Source organism: Talpa occidentalis, unplaced genomic scaffold (genome assembly GCF_014898055.3).
Source record: "Talpa occidentalis isolate TD23 unplaced genomic scaffold, MPIMG_talOcc4v2.1 talOcc4.2, whole genome shotgun sequence".
NCBI classification, from domain to species: domain Eukaryota; kingdom Metazoa; phylum Chordata; class Mammalia; order Eulipotyphla; family Talpidae; genus Talpa; species Talpa occidentalis.
Window position 1 is genome coordinate 103,297,732 of NW_023602073.1, and position 23,146 is coordinate 103,320,877.

General features: G+C 42.6%; 1 protein-coding gene across 2 annotated transcripts in view; it reads right to left on the reverse strand.

Moving 5' to 3' along the window:
• Window positions 1-8,026: 8,026 nt before the first annotated feature.
• FAXC (failed axon connections homolog, metaxin like GST domain containing) overlaps window positions 8,027-23,146 on the reverse strand; it is a 55,847-nt gene continuing 40,727 nt past the window's right edge. For both annotated transcript variants that reach the window (XM_054699046.1, XM_037520140.2), the window contains exons 5-6: window positions 16,164-16,280; window positions 8,027-11,640 (exon numbers count right to left, since the gene is read on the reverse strand). In XM_054699046.1, coding sequence (XP_054555021.1) covers window positions 11,351-11,640; window positions 16,164-16,280 — 407 coding nt within the window. In that variant the 3' untranslated portion in view covers window positions 8,027-11,350. The remainder of the gene's footprint in view (window positions 11,641-16,163; window positions 16,281-23,146) is intronic.

The following is a 23,146-nucleotide window of genomic DNA, read 5'->3' on the forward strand; positions in this document are numbered from 1 at the left end:
AAATAAATCTTTAAATAAAATATCACAGGCAATGTTGAGAGGGAGGAGCGTTGAGGGAAAGAACAGCCCTGGGGCCCTTCCCCACCCTCAGCATCTGTGCGTTGATTGTATGGGAACTCTGCTTCCTTCCCCACCCCTCACGCTCTCAACCTTTTCCAGATGAGAGCAACAAATGTATTTTGTTAGGTTGATGCGGTGACTATCAGTCCCCTTGCTAGGGGGACCAACATTCTGATGACAGAGATGGAACTTTCAGTCCCATCACATCCCCACTTCTGAGAAGGAGAGAAGGGCTAGAGATTGAGTTCAGTTGTCAAAGGCCAGTGATTTAATCAAGCAGGCCTTTGGCGTGAAGCCTCCATAAACTCCTCAAAGGATGGAGTTCTAAGAGTGTGCAGCTTGGTGAACACGTGGGGGCGCTGAGGGAGTCTGTAGAGGCTGGAATGGGTCACAGGGCAGGTTTTCTATGATCCAGCAGACCGGGTGAAGGAGGAGTCCTGGAGCCCTCAGTGGCTTCTGCAGGTTTTTAACTGGGGTTTAACCAGTTTAACCGGTACACAGCAGGCAGTCCTCCCAGCCCCCCCTCTCTTTCTCTCTCTCTCTTTCTCTCTCTCTCTCTCCTTTTGTGCTTCTCTGCTTCTTTCTCGGCTTCTACTGGCATCTCCGCGAAACTGCCCCAAAAAGTCCAGTACTCAGCCCAGGTGAGATGCCCACACCCTACTCCAGGTGCCGGCCATCAGGCATGCATTCAGGACCACAGGGTTCCGTCATCTATCCTAATGGCAGGAGGGCAGAAAAGATACTTTTTACCTTACCCTACAGAGTCGCACACCTGGAGAGACCTCAGAAGTGCCAGGCCCTTTCCCCACACCTTGCCCTGCACATCACTTCCATTTGGCTGTTTCTGACATATCCTTTTATAAGGTGGTAGTCTAGTAAGTAAAAGATTTCTGAGTTCTGTGTGCTGCTCTAGCAAATCAGTCAAACCCAAGGAGGACAGAAGGGGTCACTGGAGCCAGCAATGTACAACTGGTAGGTCAGAAACACAGGTGACGGCCTGAACTTGGGACTGGCATCTGAAGGGCAGGAGGGGTGAGGGGGCATGCATTCATATGGAACTGAGGCCTTAATCTGGAAGATCTGATGCAATCTTGAATAGTGTCAGACTGAGTTGAATTCTAGGACACCTAGCAGGCTTTGGAGAGTTGCTTAGATGTGTGGACACACACACCGGAATTGTGTGTTCAGAACCTTTACCTCCAGAGGGATGATCTCCAAACACTCTGGTCCAGGTTCCTTCTTCCCCCACACCCTCCCTCCCTCCCTCCCCACCTCATGCCACTAACAAATCTGGACTATATGCACCTCCAAGCACTTTTTAACATTTCTGCCATTTTCCTTTGAATGCACCAGCTAAGGTTGAAGAGCACTTGGGAGGGTGGGGAAGGAAGCAGAGTTCCCATACAATCAACACGCAGATGCTGAGAGTAGGAAAAGGGCCCCAGGGCTGTTCTATCCACACACACAGCTTTTCCTTCAATGCTCCCCTCTCTCTCAGCACTGCCTGTGATATTTTAACCGGGGCTTACTTGCATCGGTGTTAAGCTTGAGTTGCCCAGTGTGCTGGCCCACACCAGACACACCTCCAGGAAGGTAAGCCTCCAGTCCACCCAGCCCTCAGCTGAGTCCATGCGCTTAGTCTTGATAACCAGAACACTGACGCTAAAATATACCAGACACCTCTGAGGCAAACAGGGCTGCAATACAGTAATTGCCATAAGGAAGGAAGTTGATTCTCTTTCCTCTTTGTTTTCTAAAATTCTCTTTCATCCAAAGGATAAGCTACTTTAACCTTGGCAGTTTTCCAAAGAGAAGTCTGTAGCTGATAGGAAACAGCCCTGCTGAGAAGTGTTTGATGGGCACTGACCTTGGCGTCATCTACCAAAAAAAAAAAAAAAAAAAAAAAAAAAACAGCTCCTGAGAGAGAGAAAAAAAAAAAACAAAAAACCAACTGTTGTGCCTCTCCTCTAAAAGGAAAGAAGGACAAAAATATGAAAATCGAGTCATGGAATATTCTGTACAATTGGCAGCAAAACATCTTTCTTAACACTTCTGAGAACACAGTGCCTTGGAAAGACAAAGAACCCCTGTCTCTCTGATGCATCTGAAAGCAAGGAAAGCAAAGCTTCCCCAGGGGACAGATGCAGCTTGAGAGCAGGACGCCCACACAAGTTCTAGAGGGTCCTAGCCAACTTAAGTGGGTCCCAAAGTGTTTCCAGTTAGGGTCTATGTTAATAAGTGGGGCTAAATAGTTGGTATTTATTGGTCAAGAGAGAAAAGGGTCTTAGAAGGATAAAAACTAGAAAGTGAGATTAGGGGGTTCTCTCATTTTCTTCTTAACAGATATTCCCATGTTTGGGGTTGGCTCTAAATGTTAGGAAGCTAATATTTACATAGTTGGTAAATTTTTAAATTGGATTTCAGGTATCCTGGAGTCTCTGCAGATCCTGATATGCCCTTAGACCCAACTATTCTTCCTGGCTCACTGCCACACACGTCTGTCAAAGAGCAATAAGACCTGTACTTCTAGGGCCTCCCCGGTGGCACAGCGGCCTCCACGGTGGCGCAGTGCAGTGCCGGTTCAATCCCCGGCCACCGGGCGAGGGTCCCACATGGCGCGCAGACCTCTCCTGCCGCCTACTCCTCCCCTCAGCAGTGTACTTCGTCAGTCTGCCTGCTCTGCTCCCCGCTCTGGCTCTGGTGAATTCTCTCACCATCCAGCGCTTCTGACTGTGCCCAGTGCTTGTATAAATAAATTAATTAATTTTTAAAAAAAAGACCTGTACTTCTATAACCTCACTGTGAATCTTCCTGACCCCAAGACATGACTTGCACAAATCTTAGCCACATTAACCTAATTTCCATCCCCAAGTCTTGTTGTTTATCTATAAATTAGGAATCATTAATACTTCATTGAAGAGGTGCAAAAACTAATTGAGGTGGTATTTATAAAAGGGGAATCCAGTCCACTGTCAGGCCTACCTATGGGGAAGGTGATAACAAGCATTCTGCTCCCCCTCCCCTTACCAAAGAGTCTCACCCCTCACAGTGCTCAGAGGGGCACACTGGGCATGAAGTAAAGGCAGGAGAGGGCAGGGCAGCATATTTCAGAGAACTGTTTTTTTTACTTAAAAAATATTCATTTGAAATTCTATCAGAGAGTTATATGCCTAAAAAATTCATTACCTCTGTTCTAATTATACAAGAGCCTTACAACTAAAATTATCTAAGAGACCACCACTTTACAGTATATGAGATGCAAAAAATTCAGATTTCCCCCATGTGTGTAAAATTTAAACATTCACATTTGCAAAAGAGAAGCGAATTGGAATAAAGACATTCACTGCAAGCTATTTCATATCCATTAGTTATCATTTACACATCAAATACATACAGCATTAAGACCAAATATACAGAATTTCCACAATTATATACAGTAATCAACATAGTGCACAATTCAAATATATCTTACAATCAAGTGTACAAGTTTAAGTATGGCTTTATAAACTACTAACAATAACTGTGCTAAAGTAACTCATAGGTCCAGAAATAAACACTGGAATGCCGGCTCTACATAGGGGCCCTTGGTCAGCGAAATGCTGGTCACCATTTGCCAAACAGGGTGTAGGTCGGTGTCTCCAGCACTGTCCACCCATCCTCTCCCGAGCAGCCTTAACATGGGTTCACATATTCCACATTGGTCCTTCTGCTCTCAAACATCTAAAAATAAATCTGTATCTCTTCCATACACTGGGAAAGACGAGGTTACACACAAAGAGGAGAAACACACATAACCAGTGAGTTGATGATTACCATGAATTACCAAAACCCGCTTTCCACATTGGTGCTGAAATTCTCAGGCAATTCATCCTCCACTTGCATAATTTGTTTTCCCCCCATCTTCTTGTTTTGCTTAAATCAGTGAACTGTGAAATCTTTCAGGAATTTTCAAGACATTTTAGATCAAGTGGTCCCCAAAACAATGAAAAAGAACTCTTACAAAGGTGGCATCTAACTACTCACCCTTCTTTTCCCATTTTAAGACTACTTTGACCTAAACTCATGCATCCGTGCCTATTTTACATCCACTTTACCACAAATGTTACAAACACATCCTTTAATTAAGTACAGCCTTCTAGGTGCTACTTCTAAGCCCCCCGCCCCCCATTCTCTAAACTCTGTTGAGGAGGAGCTTCGTAAATGTCTACCTTTGCTATTGCTTTTAATGTACATAATGTATCAATGTAGCAGTGTGTGTGTGTGTGTGCGCGCATGTGCATGTGTGCACCGCGCACAAATGCCACAGTATCTGCTACTCTTCCCTCATCTCCTTCCACTTAGCAAGATTCAAAGATCACCAAATGAGGGGCCTCCCCGGTGGCGCAGCGGTTGAGCGCTGGGTTGCAAAGCTGCCCGTGGCCTATGCGGCGCCGGTTTGATCCCCGGCTGCTCCCCGGCCACCGGAGGAGGGTCCCACATGGCGCGCAGACCTCTCCTGCCGCCCGCTGCTCCCCTCAGCAGTGTATTTCGGTCCTTCTGCCTGCTCTGCGCCCTGCTCTGGCTCTGGTGAATTCTCTCGCCCTCCCACGCTTCTGACTGTACCCAGTGCTTGTATAAACAAAACAAAGATCACCAAATGAGGGACCCTTATCTAATCATCACCATGGATCAACATTTGAGTTGTCACACTCTGCATGATGCAGGTGGCTGGGAAAACATGTTTGCAGTAAGCATGGTCCCAGGAGACTGATCACTTGAGGTAAAATCATTTTGACAAGAGTAACACAAACATGTCACCCCCTCCTGAAGCAGATTCCTCAGAAATGTTGAACACTCTTATTGCTTCAGATGTAATTTGTTAAAGGAAAAATACAACCATTTGGACATAGTTTATGTATGAACAGCTAAGTTATTAATACATAGTTATGTATTAATAAACTAAGGGGGAACAGAAATAAATATGTGAGAACACTTCCAATACTGAACAACTATTAACGGGAAAAGTCCATAGATGGTAAATTTTTAAAGAAGAGGGAATAAATACCTAAAGCCTTTCTCTTTCCTAGTCCTCCAATGAGCAATTATTTTCCCTCTGCTATTTAGCCACTGCTCAAGTACATGACAATCTAGGAGCTGGATTCTAGGTTTTTAAAAGTCATGGGACAAATAGTTTTAAGTATTAAAGAAGGGAAAAGCTTTCAACATTTTTGATAAATGAAAGCTACTCTTTATTCCAGAGCCACAAAGTCTTTAAACAGGCTTCCCCATTGGCAAAGTTTTCCCCAATAGGGTATGGGAGGTGAACTTGTCCCATTTAGTGACATCACTTTTAATAAAATTAACTCTTGTCCTAAGTATATATAACTTTAGAGTTAATGTATTGCTTCAAAATATTTAAAGCTGTAATTAGGGACTACTGCAACTTTTAAAAATTCAAGGCCTTCAAATTCATTGCTGATGTTATTTATGTAGAGAACATCAAAGTACGGTATCAATTTTTTGCTCTAAATAACTTGTTTCCCTACGGAAATAACCAGGAGTGTTTGGTGCTGGCTAGATAGTATCCATAGGTTCTTATTGTCTGGTCCTCTTTATTTATTTGTCTACAAATGTGACTGTTTGGGGTAATAATACTGTTGAAATTTGAAGATCCAAATTTGTTATAGTCTAGGCACAGCAGCAGAAGTTTGAAAGAACGTTAGTCTGGGGATGAGTTCCCTGCTTCAGGAAGAACCAAAATAGCTGAGGAGTTCCCATAACCAGGCCCAGAAAGCTGAGTCCCTTTCCTTTAAGCTATTATTGTTAGTATTCTCTGTAGAAGCAAGGCCAATGTGTTTCTGCTTCCAGCTATTTTAAAGGTCAAATATCTTAAATATCTTTAAGATATTCTTTAAAGCCAGGGACTAAAAACCTAATCTCTGGTGAGGAATTCAAATGAAAAAACAAAACCACCCTTGCACTTTTCGCATTTACCCATGAGTGGGACACAGGCAAGAGGCAACTCACACCTGTCCAAGGAGAACCTTTTAAACTTTCAAGCTTCATCCAGACCACTGAAAGCACCTGAATTAAGGTCAAACACCCCATGATCACTCGCAATTGCTCCCTGGACCTGTTTAAGATGGATTGCCAGAGTTCAGGATTTAGAATCAGAAGTATTTGTCATTAAACTGTTCTTCAACAAACTGCACTGAAAAGGAGAACAAAGGATCCTGGTCATAATCAGGTGCAATAATAGTAACTTCATCCTGAAAAAAAAAAAAGAACCTGAGTTGTTCCCCATCAATAAAAGGCACCATCCTTTTATTGAATATACACTCAACAATTATTCTAAGAATGAAGGAATGAATGAAGGAAAGAACTAACAAATGAAAGAATGTGAGAAAACCTGATTGTGTAGACAAAAATTTAACCTCTTCTCTCCCACCCTAAGGCCCAGGATGACCAGGCTGATGTGGTGGGTTTTAAGGTCGAATGCAGCTCACCTAGACTTGAATTGATTTTGATAAATCAACTTTGGGGATAGTTAAAAGATAAATTGATGATGACAACAAAACCCTGTCACTTTTGAAATGCCAAACCTGTCTAAACAAAGACATTTTCTCAATTAACGTTAAGAGAGGTCTCCTTCCTTCCTTCCCTGTCACTCAATACATCTTTAACTGGGGTCCATGAACCCCCTAAGGAATCCTTGGATTCCTTGGATAATTTTAGGAGGTCTTCAAACCTCCTTAACTTACATGTACAATATCGTCTATTTGCAGCTATGTATCTTTCCTGGAATAGAGGACTTTCATTAGATTATTAATGGAATCCATGACACAGAAATAAAAAAACATATCTTTCTAAGCTGTAGCTCACTTTCTGAGCATGACTTTCCCTCACAGCCTCAGGGAAGGAATGAAGTGCTATGTTTCTAAGGGGTAATTCTAATGAGCTGGGATATCTTCTAGAACTGACAAAGTTGGATCTTGAGAAGTGGGTATGACTTGGATCTGTGGAGAGGAAGGGTAGGCATTTCAGGAGAATGGCAAGGATGCACAGAGGCCGAGGGGCACAAGGCATGTTCAGGCAAAAGCACACACATCACCCTAGTGGTACTGGAGGGTTCACGTGGAGGAGCCCAAGGAGACAAGGAGAGTAAAGAGGTGAGAATACCAGGCCCAAAGGAATGACTCCCAGCCTGAGGCAAGACAGCACCCCATCAGTACTAGATCATTTTAGAAAGACTAATAAAATATGGATGGATAGGATGGATTAGTGATGTGATCAAGTATGCAAAGAGGCTATTGCAGATGCTAGGCAAAGAAAGATGCCCTGAAATCAGGGAGCCATATCTGTTCACCACTGTAGCTCCATTGTGGACCCCCAGGCCAGGCACAGGGAAGGCATGCAGTAAATACAGTGAGTAAACATCTGGGCACAGAGTTCCTAAGTAACTAAGAATGAGGGGTCCTGGTGACTTAGATAGCCATCTTGCTACTCACAGAGCCTAGCACAGCCCTGTGTACATACTGAAGAAAGATCTCTTAACTTGACCTGGACCAGATGAACATAGGGATGAGAGTAGATGATTCCAAGCATTCTCTGAAAGAAGCTGGGTATGTGTTGATTCTATGAACATGGAGTTATTTCTCAGGTTAAAAAAAAGGAAAGTCAAGGTGGACCCCCCTGGTGGCACAGGGGTTAAAATCACAGCATTATCAAAGTATCACTAGCCACTGTGCCATGAGTTCGATCCCCAGCCAGGGAGCTAAACCACATGGTGCAGCAGACCTCTCCTGTCTCACCTGCTGCTTCCCTCAGCAGTGTATTTCAGTAGATCTGCCTGTTCTGCACCCCACTCTCTCTGGTGAATCCTCTCATCCTTGTACCTCTGGCCTACACCCCCAGTCTTGTATGCATAAATAAATAAATAAATAAATAAATAAATAAATAAATAAGATCTTTTTAAAAAAGTCAAGGTAATAAAATGGCAAGAAACTTCTATGGGCAGGTGAACAGTTCTGGCCCTTAAAATAAGCATGTGTGTGACAGTGAGCCACTAACAACCTTGGGGCTCTCTTGCAAGGGACTTTCTAGAGCTAACCCATGGCCACCTATACATTTCTATGATTCTACACTTCCAGGCTTCCTAGAGCTAATTCATGGCCCAGATATATATGTCTGTGATACTATGAATTCTCTCAAATAATCTGGGCAAGACCCAGAATGCTAAAATCTTTAAAGCTCCCTTTCCTTGCACCCTAGCCATTTCACAAAAACATAACCTAATACCTCAGTGTGCACAGGCAAGGCTCACATGAGGTCTATACTACAGATGTGACTCAATGCCCCATTGTTCTATGTCTGTGATCAGTCAGCTGTGTAGCCCATGACCTTAGTACTGTTGCTGTTTGCAATCCATTAGGATATAACAACAAAATGGTAAACTTTGATAATATAGTTTAATTCTACATAAATTTATATTATCCTTACATCTACTCTGATATATGCAGAGCAAAGTGTACTGCTGCTGTTCATTATTCCTGATGAGTGGGGCTGTGGATAGAGGGGCAGAATTTATTTTTACAATGAGAGATAGAAGGAGCCAGTCATGGGTCATCTGTTCAACCAAAAGCACCTGTTAAAATTAAAGTTCACACTTCCTTAAGTTACTTTCCAATAAAAAAGAAACACAGACCTTGAACAAGTAAACCCAATGACCAAAATGCCCCCTAATTTCTTGTATTTTTTCCTTATTAGTAGCACCTATTCATCAAATTGGAAAACACTTCAAATCTGGGTACATTAAGAATAAATCACATAAAATTAAGTGGCCCCCCACCCCCAAAAGACTACAGAAGTCACCCACAGCACAGTGATTTTTGTCTTGGCCATTTTGTTTCCATAGGCCATGATGGGAAAATAAAACCTGGGGATAGTCTAGTTATACCTACAAATATTAAGCAGCCATTCCTGAGCTCTCAGGCCAATACTAACTCTTCTCCATTCAAGCCCCAGTAAGAGGCACCTGGATAGAAGAATTTCACAACTTCACTTTGAACATTGGCTCTCTAAGTAACATAAACAAAAGTATCTGTAATTCTACATACTCACAATAATCATTCTTGGAGTAAACACACATCACATTTAGTGCTATACAGTAAGAATAAATGGTAGACAAAATTTCAAACACAATTCTTTCCAGCTGAGGGTAGGGAAAAGACAACTCAGTCTTTCTGCAGACAGGTCCAGTGTCCACCTGTTCATTACATTCATATTTTTCAGCCAGAAGTTTGCCGAGTCACACAGAACTACCCCCAGCCAGCCTGAGAACACATTTACTAGAGAGACAAGAGAATATGCCTCCTAAATGATAGTAGAAAATAAATACAGACTTATCCTTTAGTATCTTCTCCACCATACTGTCACTAGGCATCAAACAGTACTCTCAAATATGAATGGTTTTAATAAAATACAACGTTCTGCACAGTAAGAATATCTAATCTAGGGTCTCTTATATTTCTCCCCGGTTCCATATGCCATACACAGTTGGTAAGCAGCTTCAAAAAAGCTCCCCCTTTACCTCTTTCTATGAATCCATAGCATTTTAGGATTGTTTTTGCAACAGCAGTATTCAAAGAGTCCTCTTCAGGTGAAGCATATGAACTCTCAGAAGCTGCTGTCTTAATCCCATAAAGAGTTCTTACTCAGTGAGTTAGTTGAGGTCAAAAGCAAAGTTGTTCTGTTTACAGTTGAAAATCTTAGCACTGACTCTTCCTAGCCCAAATCCATGGCCATCACCCCAAGATCTTCACCCTACACTTCACTGGAAAAAGTTTTAAATCAACAAAAAAATAACCATCTTTAGAGACAAAATGTCTTGTAAATATGGGTAATCCCGTGTTCATGTGCTCTCTGGGGAGGGAGAGGGAAGAAGAGAGTCTTAAGAAACGAATCTATTTGTCCTCAGAATTACTTTCTTCTCACTGAAATCCCTAGAAAAGTTCCATTAATAAAACTGCATAGAGTCTACACTGCACAAAGTGCTTTGATACCAGTAACACAGTCTTCTTCCTACTCCAGCTTTTCAACATATCTTGCAAAGTTTGTTTTCCAAAAAAAAAAAAATAACAAATTGGCAAGCTTCATACAAAAATCAAAAACTTTCCCCTCCACCTCCATTAAATCCATCATTTTCCTGAGCTTTTTTCCCTCCAAGTCAAACATAGGCAAGTTAACACCCCAGAGTCAACAAAGCACAACATTCCAGTGTGCATTCAGGCAATGAAAGGTTGTTCTGCAAATACACAGTAGAATTGAAGAACTGTAGCTGTTGATGATTTGTGAAAATATTTCCAAGGTTCTTTCAACAAAAGATTTTGATTCAAGCGAGAGCGCAGAGAGGAGTGATGACAGAATCTTAACTGTGCCTTTGTGAGTCTTACATCTGCTTGAACTTTTGCAAGTGGCTGTGGTTGCTGTGGCCCGAATATGGAACTCCTTTGCCCTCAATCTTCGCACACATGAAGTACAATAAAGAATAAAATGTGTTTATATCACACCTCTTCCAAGAGGTTGAAAGCTCAAATGTTACCACATGAATCCTCACAACACCCCTGTGAGGTAGGTAGGTGGGGAATATTGTTATCCCCACTTTACAAGTGGGGGAAATGAGGCACACAGAATTAAGGGACTTGCCCTAAATCACACAGCTAGTCACTGGCAGGGCTTAGAATAAAACTTATACTGATTAGCACCTAGCACAGTGCATTGCACATAGTAGGTGTTCATTGAAGATCTATGGATTTTATTTGACTTTTATCTCAACATACAACATCCACACATAAAACACAAGCAGCCACCAGAGAACATTTACCTCCTACATTTTTTCTCATGACATCTCTCACGACTACAAACCTTGATGGATGAGGGATGTTCAAGAATCTACCTTGCAACTAAACCTTCAGGCTGAAGAAGATCACCATGAGCATTCTGTGGATAACCAGCTCTTTCACCAGCTCTACCTCACAGTATTAGTTTTCTAATGAAAACAAAAATGGATTTCAGGAACCATGCTGACTTTTTTTTTGTTTTTTGCCTGTTGGTTTTAAATGGAGCCATATGAATGAACAGTTCCGTGTTTCGTTTGTACAAAAAAGAAATAAGGCTGCTATCGTCCAGTTAGCTTGTGAGAACTGTGCCAAGCACGAAGACCTCCTCCCAGCTTGGATGGATTTCTACCTAGGAGACCAGACCAAGCCCAGGTAGGGGCAGCTCTGGCAGAAGGGGTCAGGGAAGCCAAACGTCACTTGCACTGTTCGTGGTCTGTGTAGTCATCCATGTCCACGTCAGAATCAAACAGCGAATGTCCAGTGAAATCTGTATCTGGGGTTCTGGAAAAACTGTTCTCTGCTCCCTCATCTTCAAAGGTCTCTGTCCTTGAGTAAAAGCTGAAATCCAGCAGGGGAGTGTGGGTTTTGCTGCCTTCACTGCTCTCCTCAGACTCGTAGATGGTGTTGTCATCGTCATGCTGCCACTCGGGCCAGAATTTCCTCCTTATCCTTTCGCAGTACATGGCCAGGTTGATCAGCTCACCTGCGGTGCAGAAAGCAAGGGAGGGTTAGTGCTCCAAGGCGACAATCTTCCAGCCAGTCTTTCTGGGAATTGGAAGAACAGAGTGAGGAAGACATTTGTGGGGTTTTCTCACAGAGAGACCAGCAAAATACTGAAATTTTTGTACACATCATAAGACAGGTGAGTGGAAAAATTTTAATTCAGAGGCTGAATGAGATTTAGGAATGCGTCCTAGGGTGATGACAAGTGGGGGGAGTCTATCCAGAACGGCAGTTAAACTACCATCACTTGGCTTTGTAAAGCACTTTATTATTTTATGTTTGCCTATCAAGAGAACTAGTGTTTCCACTGGTTCATTTAAAATAATTTTTAGTTCATAGAAATATACCAACTGTTAGATTAAGGCTGCCAGAAGTAAACATTCACTCCACAAATATTTGCAGTGTTACTATGGGCTGGGCACTGGGCCAAACAGTTGAAGAAAGTCATGTTAGGATGGGAACTTTGCCCTAAATAAATCATAAAATGGGTTACTCAGAATTGCCTTTACAATGAGTGTGCCTACTAAATTCATTTAGTAAAACAGGTGTTTTTTTAAGATTTTAAGTATAATTCCACTGCTGCCCCACGAATGGGCCATTTTTCTTGTGTGGATCAAAGGAATTGTTGTGTAAGCTGCTAACATTGTCCAGGCCTTTGTCTGAAACATGGCGCTTTATCTGGCTTTCAGTTACTAATTCCCAATGAAAAATGAAGAAAAAGGGTGAGGTTTTGCCTTTGATCCACCAGATGGCAACATTGCTGACAAATATATAACTCGTGTCTCTCTCACAAGATTATATTGCCCTGAGAATATTTTTTGGATGTTAATTTTTTTAAGTTTTATATATATATATATATATATGTATGTATTTATATATATATATATTATGTACACTTCTTATGAAGTTAGTCCATGTTTTATTGAAGAAAATTAGAAATACAGATAAGCAAAAATAAAAGAATTGCCAAAAATTCCATTTTCATTTTTACTGCATAGCATTTACTATGTATTGTTTTCTATGCTACCTTTTCTACTTAACAGCTTATAATGAAAATCTTTCAATATTACGTTATGACCACCTTGAAACTGCTTAGCATTTCATTATACAGATAAACCAGCTTCACGTTGCTTTTACCAATCCCCTATTTACCTGCTATATCCATATTAATAGGTCTACTGATTATAGTCTGTATTCTATTTTCTATCAAAGAACGGAATATATTCTCATTTGGGAAAATTAGAAGTCTGTATATAAAACGGGTAAAAATACATATAGAAGAAAACAAGGGCCTCCCTAGTGGTTAAGGGCCTCCCATGGGGTTAAGTCTCAGCACTATGAAGCTATTACCAGCCACTGCAGAATGAGTTCAATCCCCAGCCAGGGAGGTGACCCACATGGTGGGGCAGACCTCTCCTGTCTCACCCACTGCTCCCCTCAGCAGTGTATTTCAGTCAGTCTGCCTGTTCTGTTCCCTGCTCTGTCTCTGGTGAATCTTCTCACCACTCCCTCTCCCCCTCCCCCGCACCTCTGGCCCAGACCCCAGTTCTTCTACACAATATAAATAAAATAAAACTTAGGGAAAAAAAGCATCTATAACCTCATCAAGCCAAATTTATAGTGATTAACAATTTGGACTAATTTCTTTCAGTATTTTTTCTATTTATTTACTGTTATCATTTACCAGTAATATAACTATCACTTCCTACAGCACTATTGTTAACTTTTCAAAACTTGATCACTATTCTGCTTAAATAAACACACCCCCTAAAAACAGCATAAAGCTAAGCCCCTGCTTCACAGGCCCTGCGGCCCAGCAAACTCGTATCGCTTCCAGGTCACCATGTTCAGTAGTCTCAGATCATAAAAGTTCAACCCCCATTGCGTAAGTCCATTCTAATGTCCTCTACTCGAAGATGTCTATGTACACTCTCAGGAGCCAGAAGCTGAGAAGGAACATCGCTGCTCCGCTTGGGAAGGTGCATGTAATACCTTCACTTATTTTCCCCCTCAGGGAGCATTCACGAAACATCTCACCAGGTACTGCTGCAGTCACAGTAACTGAGATTAGAGAAAAGTGTGGAAGCAGTAGCAAGAGGGTAAGGGGGGTGTGGAGGAGCCACTGAAGATGAATTATGGTCACTTCACAGCAATCTCTGGGGACCCTGTGACCACTTTGTCCAAATCAAGTCCATTCCCTAGGAGCAACTAGAAAAGCAGAATCTGTTCACAAGATCCACAACATCTGTACGCTCTATAATTCTTTCTGCTTCTTTTCTGGTTGGTCTTCTACAGCCTGTTTCTTCACCTTTCTTCAAGGAGAACTGCTCCCTTTCATGAATATGTAGCATTAATGCCGCTTTGGAGTGCAATAGTAAAAATTAATAATAAAGGCAAACATATATATAGTCCTTGCCGAATACTAGGCACTGTTTGAAGTGCTTTATTCATCTACTTAAGTTATATTAACTCCCTTAGTTCTTATAACAATCCTATGAAGCACGAATTATTAGTATTCCTATCTGTAATGGGAAAACTGAAACAAGAGAGAGGCTAATTAACTTGCCCAAGGTCACACAGTGGCAGAGCCAGAAGTCAACCACAAGAGGTCTCCAGACACCATGCCTTTTAGTGTGTCTCTACTCTGCCATCTTACTGATAAGCTGACATGCTGCTCCCCTGCCTCAGTTTCTTGTATATTATTTTGCTTGGTTCTATCCATCTATCAATTCCACTCATTCATCCATTCATCCATCCACTTTTTGAATGGCATGTGAGAAAAGCTAGACACTCACAAGAAACTGGGCACTGCCCTGATCTACCATATTCTTATCTGAGGTTCTTTCTTCCAATCTTGCATATTTAAAAATTGTTATAGGGTCTCCCTGGTGGCGCAAGGGGTTAAGCACAGCACTATGAAGCAATCCACAGCCTCTGCAGCATGAGTTTGATCCCCTGGCTGGCCAGGGAGCAACCCACATGGTGCAGCAGACCTCTCTTGTCGTACCTGCTGCTCCCCTCAGCTTGTGTTTCAGTCAGTCTGCCTGTTCTGTTCCCCATTCTGTCTCTGGTGAATCCTCTCACCCCCCACTCCCCGCACCTCTGGCCTGTACCCCAGCTCTTGTACGCATAAACAGATAAATCTTAAAAAAATAAAAATAAAATTTGTTATATTTGGTTTTTCTTTTGAATCTTGTGTCCCTGGCCTTCCTGAATTAAAGATGAAACTTTTCAGTGGCACAATGACCACACTCCCCTTGGAGTAGGTCGCCACCCTTCCTTGGCAGCACATTTCACATCCAGACCTTTTCCACCGCACATCCCCCTCTGGTTTCTGTATATTATATGCTATTTAGTGCTGATCCCATTTACGCCTCTCCTGCTCAGCTGGGGCATAAACACTTTGATTAACTGTCATCAATTCCTCCCCCAATCCTAAAAACTACCACCACCCCAGCCCCCAGGGACTTTCTAAGGGTTTCAATTTGGCGCTGACTTCAAACAATTCCCAGTCACCAGTAGAGGGGAAGCCTCTCCCAAAGATCCCAGCTGCTATGTGTATGTTTATCCCAACACCCTCCTCCACCATATACATACACACACACATACACACACACCCCCCCCAAGATCTGCAACCTTGATATCAAGCCAAGGTTGCCTTTTACTGCCCCCTTGCCAATGTGAATTTTACTTCTAGCTCCCAAGCCACCCTACCCCCAAACATATGTTCATGCCCTAGCTCTGACCCAATTCATCCCCACTTTCATGCTCCAGTCCTTAACTGTAATCCCAACAGGTCTTATAGGTAAGACCACACAACAAAGATACAAGACTTTGTCAATTTGGTGAAAAGATACATATAATAATACAGATACTACCACTTCCCATATACCAGGCTTACAAAGCACTTGTTGACACTCCCATTTTCCCACAATCTTGAACTATCCAGCTCTATTACTCTCAGTATATGATCTATAGACATCCCTCTGGAATAGAAGAAAGGAGAACTTCAAACTCAAATGACACAAAATTATATGACTTATTCATGTGTATGAAATGTCCAACACTAGCTCAGACTCAAAAAAGGTATCTGAACGGGCAGTGAGTCCATCAGCCCCACCCAACCAACGTTGCTGCAGCATTGGTTAAAGTACAAAGCAGAGAGTGACCATGTCCAAAGAAAATTTAGGAAGACCAACAAAACAAGGGCACTCTTAGCGATAAGTAGTAAGTCAACTATGTAAGGAGTGGGCAGGAAGGCCCTGGTGTAAAACATGGCAATATTTATGCCAGCTTTGCTAAGAAGACAATCTGTGCAATACAGCAGTTGAGAAGCCCAGTCTCTTCCCAACTCCTATACGTCCTGACGCTGGTCATGGACACCATAGCCTGGTGTTTCCATAAAGCACAGTCAAGTTCACAGGTGTTGACCTAGAATTCTCTGTTCTGTTACTCTCCATTCTCCAGCAACTCCCAAACTCTAAGGAGGTTCTCAGGGCTTACCTTTGATCAGCCGTTCAGGTCTTGTCCCAGGTAAGGTCCACATTGCCTGTGCCAAGTGTCCAAAGACCGTGGCATCAAGAGTGGAGAGCTTGGGGCCCATGATGTACTTCTTGTCACCTACAGCAGACAAAGCACAGAAGTCAGTGGGCGGCCCCATGCTGCCCGACAGTCATGTGATCTCAGCACTCACACATTTAACTGTGCATCCAAAGTTCTAAAGACTGAAAATGCATGCATTTTTGCTTTAAAAAAATTAAAAACAAATGAAGGTTCATGGGTGAAAGGTCTAAATGGCCCACTAACAGACCTCTGGTGGCAACTTCCCATCTCAAACTCTAGTAATTGAAGCTTGAGATGTTTGAGACTATGTGGAAGCTTGCAAAACCATCTCAAAAGTAAAACAAACTGAGCACATCCAACCTCAACACCTTCTTTATTAAATTAATATATTGCCTCAGGAAAAATGAGAGACCTAAGCTATTTTAGAACTTCAGAAGCAAGGTTTCCCACGATGACCCCATGTTGTGGCAAGGCTGAGTACCAACTTCCACAGAAAGCACTAAGTAAAAGAGGTGCTTTCCCTAGCGGTGAAAGGGGTTAAGCACAGCGCTGTGAAGCTACACACAGCCACTGCAGCACGAGTTTGATCCCAGGCCACCCAGGGGGCTACCCACATGGCGCAGTAGACCTCTCCTGCCTCACCCGCTGCTCCCCTCAGCAGTGTATTTCTTCAGTCTGCCTGTTCTGTTCCCCGCTCTGTCTCTGATGAATCCTCTCACCCTCCCGCACATCTGGCCTGTACCCCGGTTCTTGTATGCATAAATAAACAAATCCTTAAAGAGAGAGAGAGAAAGAGAGGGAGAAACACTAAGTAAAAGAAGCGATAAAATTCCAGGCTCAGTCCTGGGATCCAGCCCCCATACAAGGAGGTTTCACTGCTGCTGCCTCCCTCCTCCACCACTACTGACCTAGCTCAGGTCTTATAACCTGGACTGTCTGTTAAAATGCCCCAGTCCAGCGCTGCAGCATGGGTGCCAATGGGCCTCCCAGTTCACATCGTGGCACCACTGCTGCTCACTGTGGGAGCCTGGCCATGGCCTGGCTTCTCAAAACCTCACTTTTCTCATTGGAAAAATGGGGATGATATTAACAGCACCTATTTCTTAGGGTTTTCATGAAGATAAAATGACATATTGTGGGTAGAACACTTAGCATCATTTGAAATAACTCAGTAAACACCAGCTCTCATGCCGATTGCCTGTCTGTTCCTCTAGTCCTCTCCACACCCCACCTGGACTTAATCTCCAAGATGCTCTTTTCATTATATCTCTCTTTCATAGATACTTTCAGTGGGAAATGGGTTATGAAATAAAATCCAAAATCAATTTGGATTTCAAGACTTTCTACACTCTACCTTCAACACATATTCCAGCTTTACCTTCCATCTTCCCTTTCTCTGAAAAATACTGGGATCACCCCCTACCCCCAGCTTTATGCTTTCCATTGTTATTCTTTTGTTCATATTGTACCCATTCCACTCCCTGCCCCTCAGTACATATATTCGCTCCCCACTTCTCTCCATCGGACGATTCTAACCATCTCTTAATGTCCAGTTCAAAGCCTCCTCTCAAAGCTTTCCCTGTCTACTCTACCTGGCGCCTTCGGGGCTTTCAGTTAAGACAGTCTGGTGTTCAAATCTCACTGTCACACAGAGGACCCTGAAGGATGTTAATGCTTTTAATGCCTATTAGCCTCTATTTCTTAAATCATATACTCCCTAATTGTTTAGAGAACAGCCGAGAGTTGTTTTTCATTTGTGCATTTATCTTTCTAATTAGATGGCAGGCTCTTTGAAAGTAAAGGTAATTTCATTTTTTATTTAACAAACTTTAACACAATGTTTACAACATGCCAGGCATAGTTCTAATTGCTGTATCCTCCAAATATCCACCCATTTCAATGGTGTTGAGTGGCAAGTTGAGAAAATGAAGTATCTGGTGACAGCACATAGGCAGGCTAGGATGGAGAAACAGCTTGAGGTGGGAGTGCAGTTAACACATGTGAAGCTGAGGACTGATAGAGGTGTCAACTAATGCTATGGTGGCAGTCTGGTGGCAATCATATTGCAATAAACAAATGTATCAAATCAGCACATTGTGCAACTTAAACTTACACAATGTTATATGTCAATTATATATCAACTTAAAACAACCACCAAAAAATGGAGCTGAAAGCGATATTTTAAAAATCATTTCTACTCTATATTCCACAGAAACCAAGGACTGATGGGTGTACAACATACAGGACCTAACCAAATTATCTTCTCTGGTGAGGCCAATAAAAATGTCCAAGCTACTATTCTTAAGTCTTTCCCCCTGTCAACCAACCTCTCCATTATCTGTCTCACTTTGGGATCTAAGCCACTGAAAATACTACCTGGGCAAAAATAACAAAGAAAAACTGGGTATATCATTTGTTCTTAAGAGCATCAATTACTTCTTAATGGTTCATCCTGCTGGCTCAAAGCCTCAGTCACATCCCATCTGGCCTCAGTGATGCAGGCAGGCAAAGGACACTCGCCCAAAGCTCTCCTGCTAACTGGCAAGGTCAGAGGTGGATGGGTCTGAACTCTAGTCTTCTCAACAGGAGTGTACCAGGGCTCAGCCCGTTCAAGGTCAGAACAAAGGGAAGTCACAAGTGGAAGCCATGAGAGAGTTTTTGGGATAAGTGTGAAAAGGGCTATGTAGAGTTTTCAGAAAGAAGGAAAAAAGGTTAGAGTTACATTGGCTTTCTGACCCTTCCCCCAAAATAATGCTGATCTCCTTAAATTGCTACCCAAAAAAAGGGTCGATAGGATTGTCAGAGTAAAATCTATATATTGTAGAATCTAAAGATTTTAGGGGCAAGAAGTAAAAATGTATGAGGATTTAAAAAAAAAAAAAAAAAACTTGGGAGACCTAAAAATGAAGAAAAAGAATAACAAAAGTAATCATTTAATCCATACATGGAACCAACTAGTACATATAGTGTTCAGTCCAAATTTGCCATCTGGCCTCAGAGCACCAAAACTGGAAGGACGCTGAGTTAGTAACAGAACCAGACCAAGAATTTGGCACCCCTTTCTCCTGACTTCTTTGCCCTGCACAAGACACCACATGGGTCATCATCTCACGGATTAGCAGGAGGGTTAAGCTGTGAATGTTTCAATCAAGCAGGAATACAGAATACAGTGAGGGGAAAGTATAGCCGAAATCTAACAGTTTTTTTTTTTAAGATAGGCACCTTTTTTGGGGAAAAAAAAGGATAGAATTTAGCATTTGTGGAAAATGTGCAATAGCAGATACAAAATTATATGTATTAAATTATATATACACGCAACAGTTATAAACATAAGGAATGTAAAAATATCCCTGTTATTATAAAGTTCTCAAAGTAGCCAATGACAGGAAGCTTCTCTTTAACTTTTTAATGTGAAATAATTTTAGACTTATAGAAAAGCTGAAAAATAGCAGATTGCTATAGACTCTTCCACCAATTACTACTAAGATTAAACATCTTATATACCAGAGTAAATTTATCAAAACTAAGAAATTACCACTCAAATAACACAATAAAGAAATTACAATTCAAACAATATAACTACTGATTCATTCAAATTTTATTAGTTTCAGCTAATGTCCTTTTCTGTTGCAGGATCCAGCCCAGGCTCCCACACTGTCATGTCTCCTGTGAAAATGTCTCAGTCTTGCTGGTCTTTCATAACTTTGGTACTTTTAAACAATACTGGTCAGCTATTGTATAAAATGTTGACCAATATTTTGTCTAATAGATGATGCATTTTTCTATATCCTTCTGTGACAACAAATTTTATGTCAACTTGACAGGGTCACTTAGTAATCTGCACAAACTTACTCTGGGTATTTTCAGGAGGGTTTATTTTGGATGAGATTAACATTTAAGTGGCAGACTGAGTAAAGGAGATTACCCTGCCTAATGAGAGTGGGTCTCATGCAATTACTTGAAGGCCAGAAGAGAACAAAAAGGCTGGGTGTCCCCTAAGTAACTGGAACATGTGCTTTTTCTTTTCTTTTTTTTTTTCAAGATTTATTTATTTGGAGCCTCTCATGTGGCGCAAGGGGTTAAGATGCAGTTCTATCAAGCTATCCATCGCCAGTTTGTTGTGAGTGTGTGGGGGAGGGGATGTGTGTGTAAGAGGATTCACCAGAGAGAGTGGGGAGCAGAACAGGCAGTTCTATTGAGTTCTACACTGCTGAGGGGAGCAGCAGGCAAGACAGAAGAGGTCTGCTGCACTCTATGGGTTGCTCCCTGGCCAGTGTGGGATCCAACTCATGCTACAGTGGCTGGTGATAGCTTGATAGTGCTGTCTTTAACCCCTGCACCACCAGGGAGGCCCTGGGACATGTGCTTTTTCTTGCCTTGAGACTCACACTGAAACACAGGCTCTTTCTGAGTCTTGAGCCTGCCAGCTTTGGACCAGTACCACATCAACTCCCCAGCCTGCCGACTCGCCCTGTGGCTCTTGGGGCTAGTCAGCCGCCTCAATTCATGAAGCGATGCTTTATAATCAATCAGTCAGTCACACATACACATGCGCGCACACACACAGTATTAGTCTGTTTCCCTAGAGAACTTTGACTAATACACTTTCTCAGGACATCACATCAGGGGAGCCATAACATTTGTATGTCTTATTGCTGGTGATGTTAATCTTGACCATTGGCAAGGTCAGCGTCTGTAAGGTTTTTCACTATAGTGCTACCATTTTTTCCTTTTGCAATTAATGATCTTGGGAGAAATTCGTTGAGACTACATAAATATCTTATTTCTCCTCAAACTTTGGCCCACTAATTTTAGCATCCACTGGTGGATGTCATCTGAAATAGTCATTACTGTGGTGTTTGCCTAATCATGATTTTCTATTTCTCTCATTCCTTTAACAGTATTGATTAGAATTCTACTGTCCTCTTCAATCCCATTTACTAATGCATTCAATTATTTATTTATGTAAGTACACACTTGTTGATGATTATTTTATCCCAGTACTCTCATTATTTTGTTGCTCAAATTGTCCCAGCTTTGGTCTTTTGGAACTTAGTGTTTTTATAAATGAAACAATTTAAATTTGACTCTGTTTAGAGATGAAGAGGCCAAAGTCTTTAGCATGCCCAGATTTCGTCAAGTGGTCCTAGATCACACAACAAGAAGGTTTTAGAAAAAACAAGACAACAAGGGCACTTTTGAAGGGCACTGAAGGAGTAGGCCTGGGTGGTGAAGCAATTCAATTTTCAGTAGGTAAACTACCCCTCCAGCTTCTGGAGGAATAGACATAAGGAGCTAAAGGCTGTCTGAGCACCTGTAACTCTTTGCCAGCCTCCAGTTGAGTGTGTGGACCATGAGCCACTGAAGAGAGCAGAGGCTGAGGATAACCAAACCCTGGGATATGAGGGACCCGGGGTATGAGGGACCCAGGGTACATCAGACTCCCTGAGGGGTGCTCCACCAGGAGCAGCTTCCAAGCACCCAAAACACCTCCATGAGGGTACAGAGCCTCCTGATCATGAAGGTGAGCCCAAATCACAGCAGGTCATGGAGTACACCCAGCAAATGAAGGCAGAGTGACTTCAAGAACCTAGAGTGATTTCACAGACCTCCATGGCTGGATCTTCAAGTAGCCACCAGGAAACAGAGACCAGTGAGGAAATGCAAGCACAACCACCAAGCAGCTAAAAGTGAGGGATCTGTGGATCTGGAGGTGAGCCCAAGGCAAGAGCAATAGGAGTTGGCTCCACTGAGGGCTGGGGAATGACAACTGGTGCTGGGTGTTATTATAATCTGACACCTGTCAGTGGTTCAGGCAGCTCCTCTCTGTGTAGAAGATCATGTTGTAGATGCAAGAACCATTGGGGCATCCACAGATGACAAATGGTTGAGTGGGCAGCATGAAGACATGAATACCAAGAGTGTTCCAGGGCCCTAAAGGATATTTATTCTTTGTATCGTAAGACTTACATTTACTGTGATTGGAATGTGTCTTACTGTTGATCGAAAACTTAGGTGACCCCATTAACCCAAGGCTGCTCATCGTGACCTTGAAAACTGACCTCTGGCCAGTCCCACGTTGTCCTCTATGTCTCCTGTGATGGGCAGCAACACAGGGTTGGCCAGGACCCAACACAGACAAGAGTATATGGAAGAAGACTGACATGTGGGCTAGGTCCTTCACCCCCATTATCAGCCTCTCAGCCCCATTAGGACTGACTGAGGTGATGGGAAAAGGATGAATATGAGAGGGCAAAGCCACACAGTTGTCCAGGGAAAATTAAGTTATCATGGTGCCGTCTAAGAAGAATGGCCAGGATCCAAGCCTGACGAATCAGGCCAAACTAAGAGCAGAAGCAAGCTTCAGACCTGAAGTAAGCTGGGCTTGGTGAGCAGGGGAACCGAGTGAGGAGGAGGGGCAAGTGGAGAGTAATATGGGTCTTAAAAGTCCCAGTGGAGGGTGGTCACATGGCAGTGCAACTGAGGACACAGTCCCAGGATGTTTGCCTGCTGCCTGGTTCTTAGCCTCCTTTTTGGGGAGTGAGTATGACAGCTGATAACCAATAATTCTCTCCAAGCCCAGGCAGGACAAAGCAAGGTCTACCTCACATGAATGCCAGGTGTTCCCATCACCATCCCTCACCCCATCCTCCCTGTTTCAAATAACCTCCATTTATCTAAGCCCAAGCCTTCTCTTAACACTCAGATCAAGTCCCACCCCCTCTACTCCAAGAAGCCCACTGGCACTTTCCCAGGGAACCAGCACCTCTCACTGCTCACTCCTCTTTCAAATTACAGAGGCAACCCTACTTACAGCAGGGTTTCTCAAACAGACTGAGACTGACAGAATCAGCAACACAGATTTTCAGGTCCCATCTACTGAGACAAAATGTCTGGGAATAGGATTAGAGAATCTGTTTGTA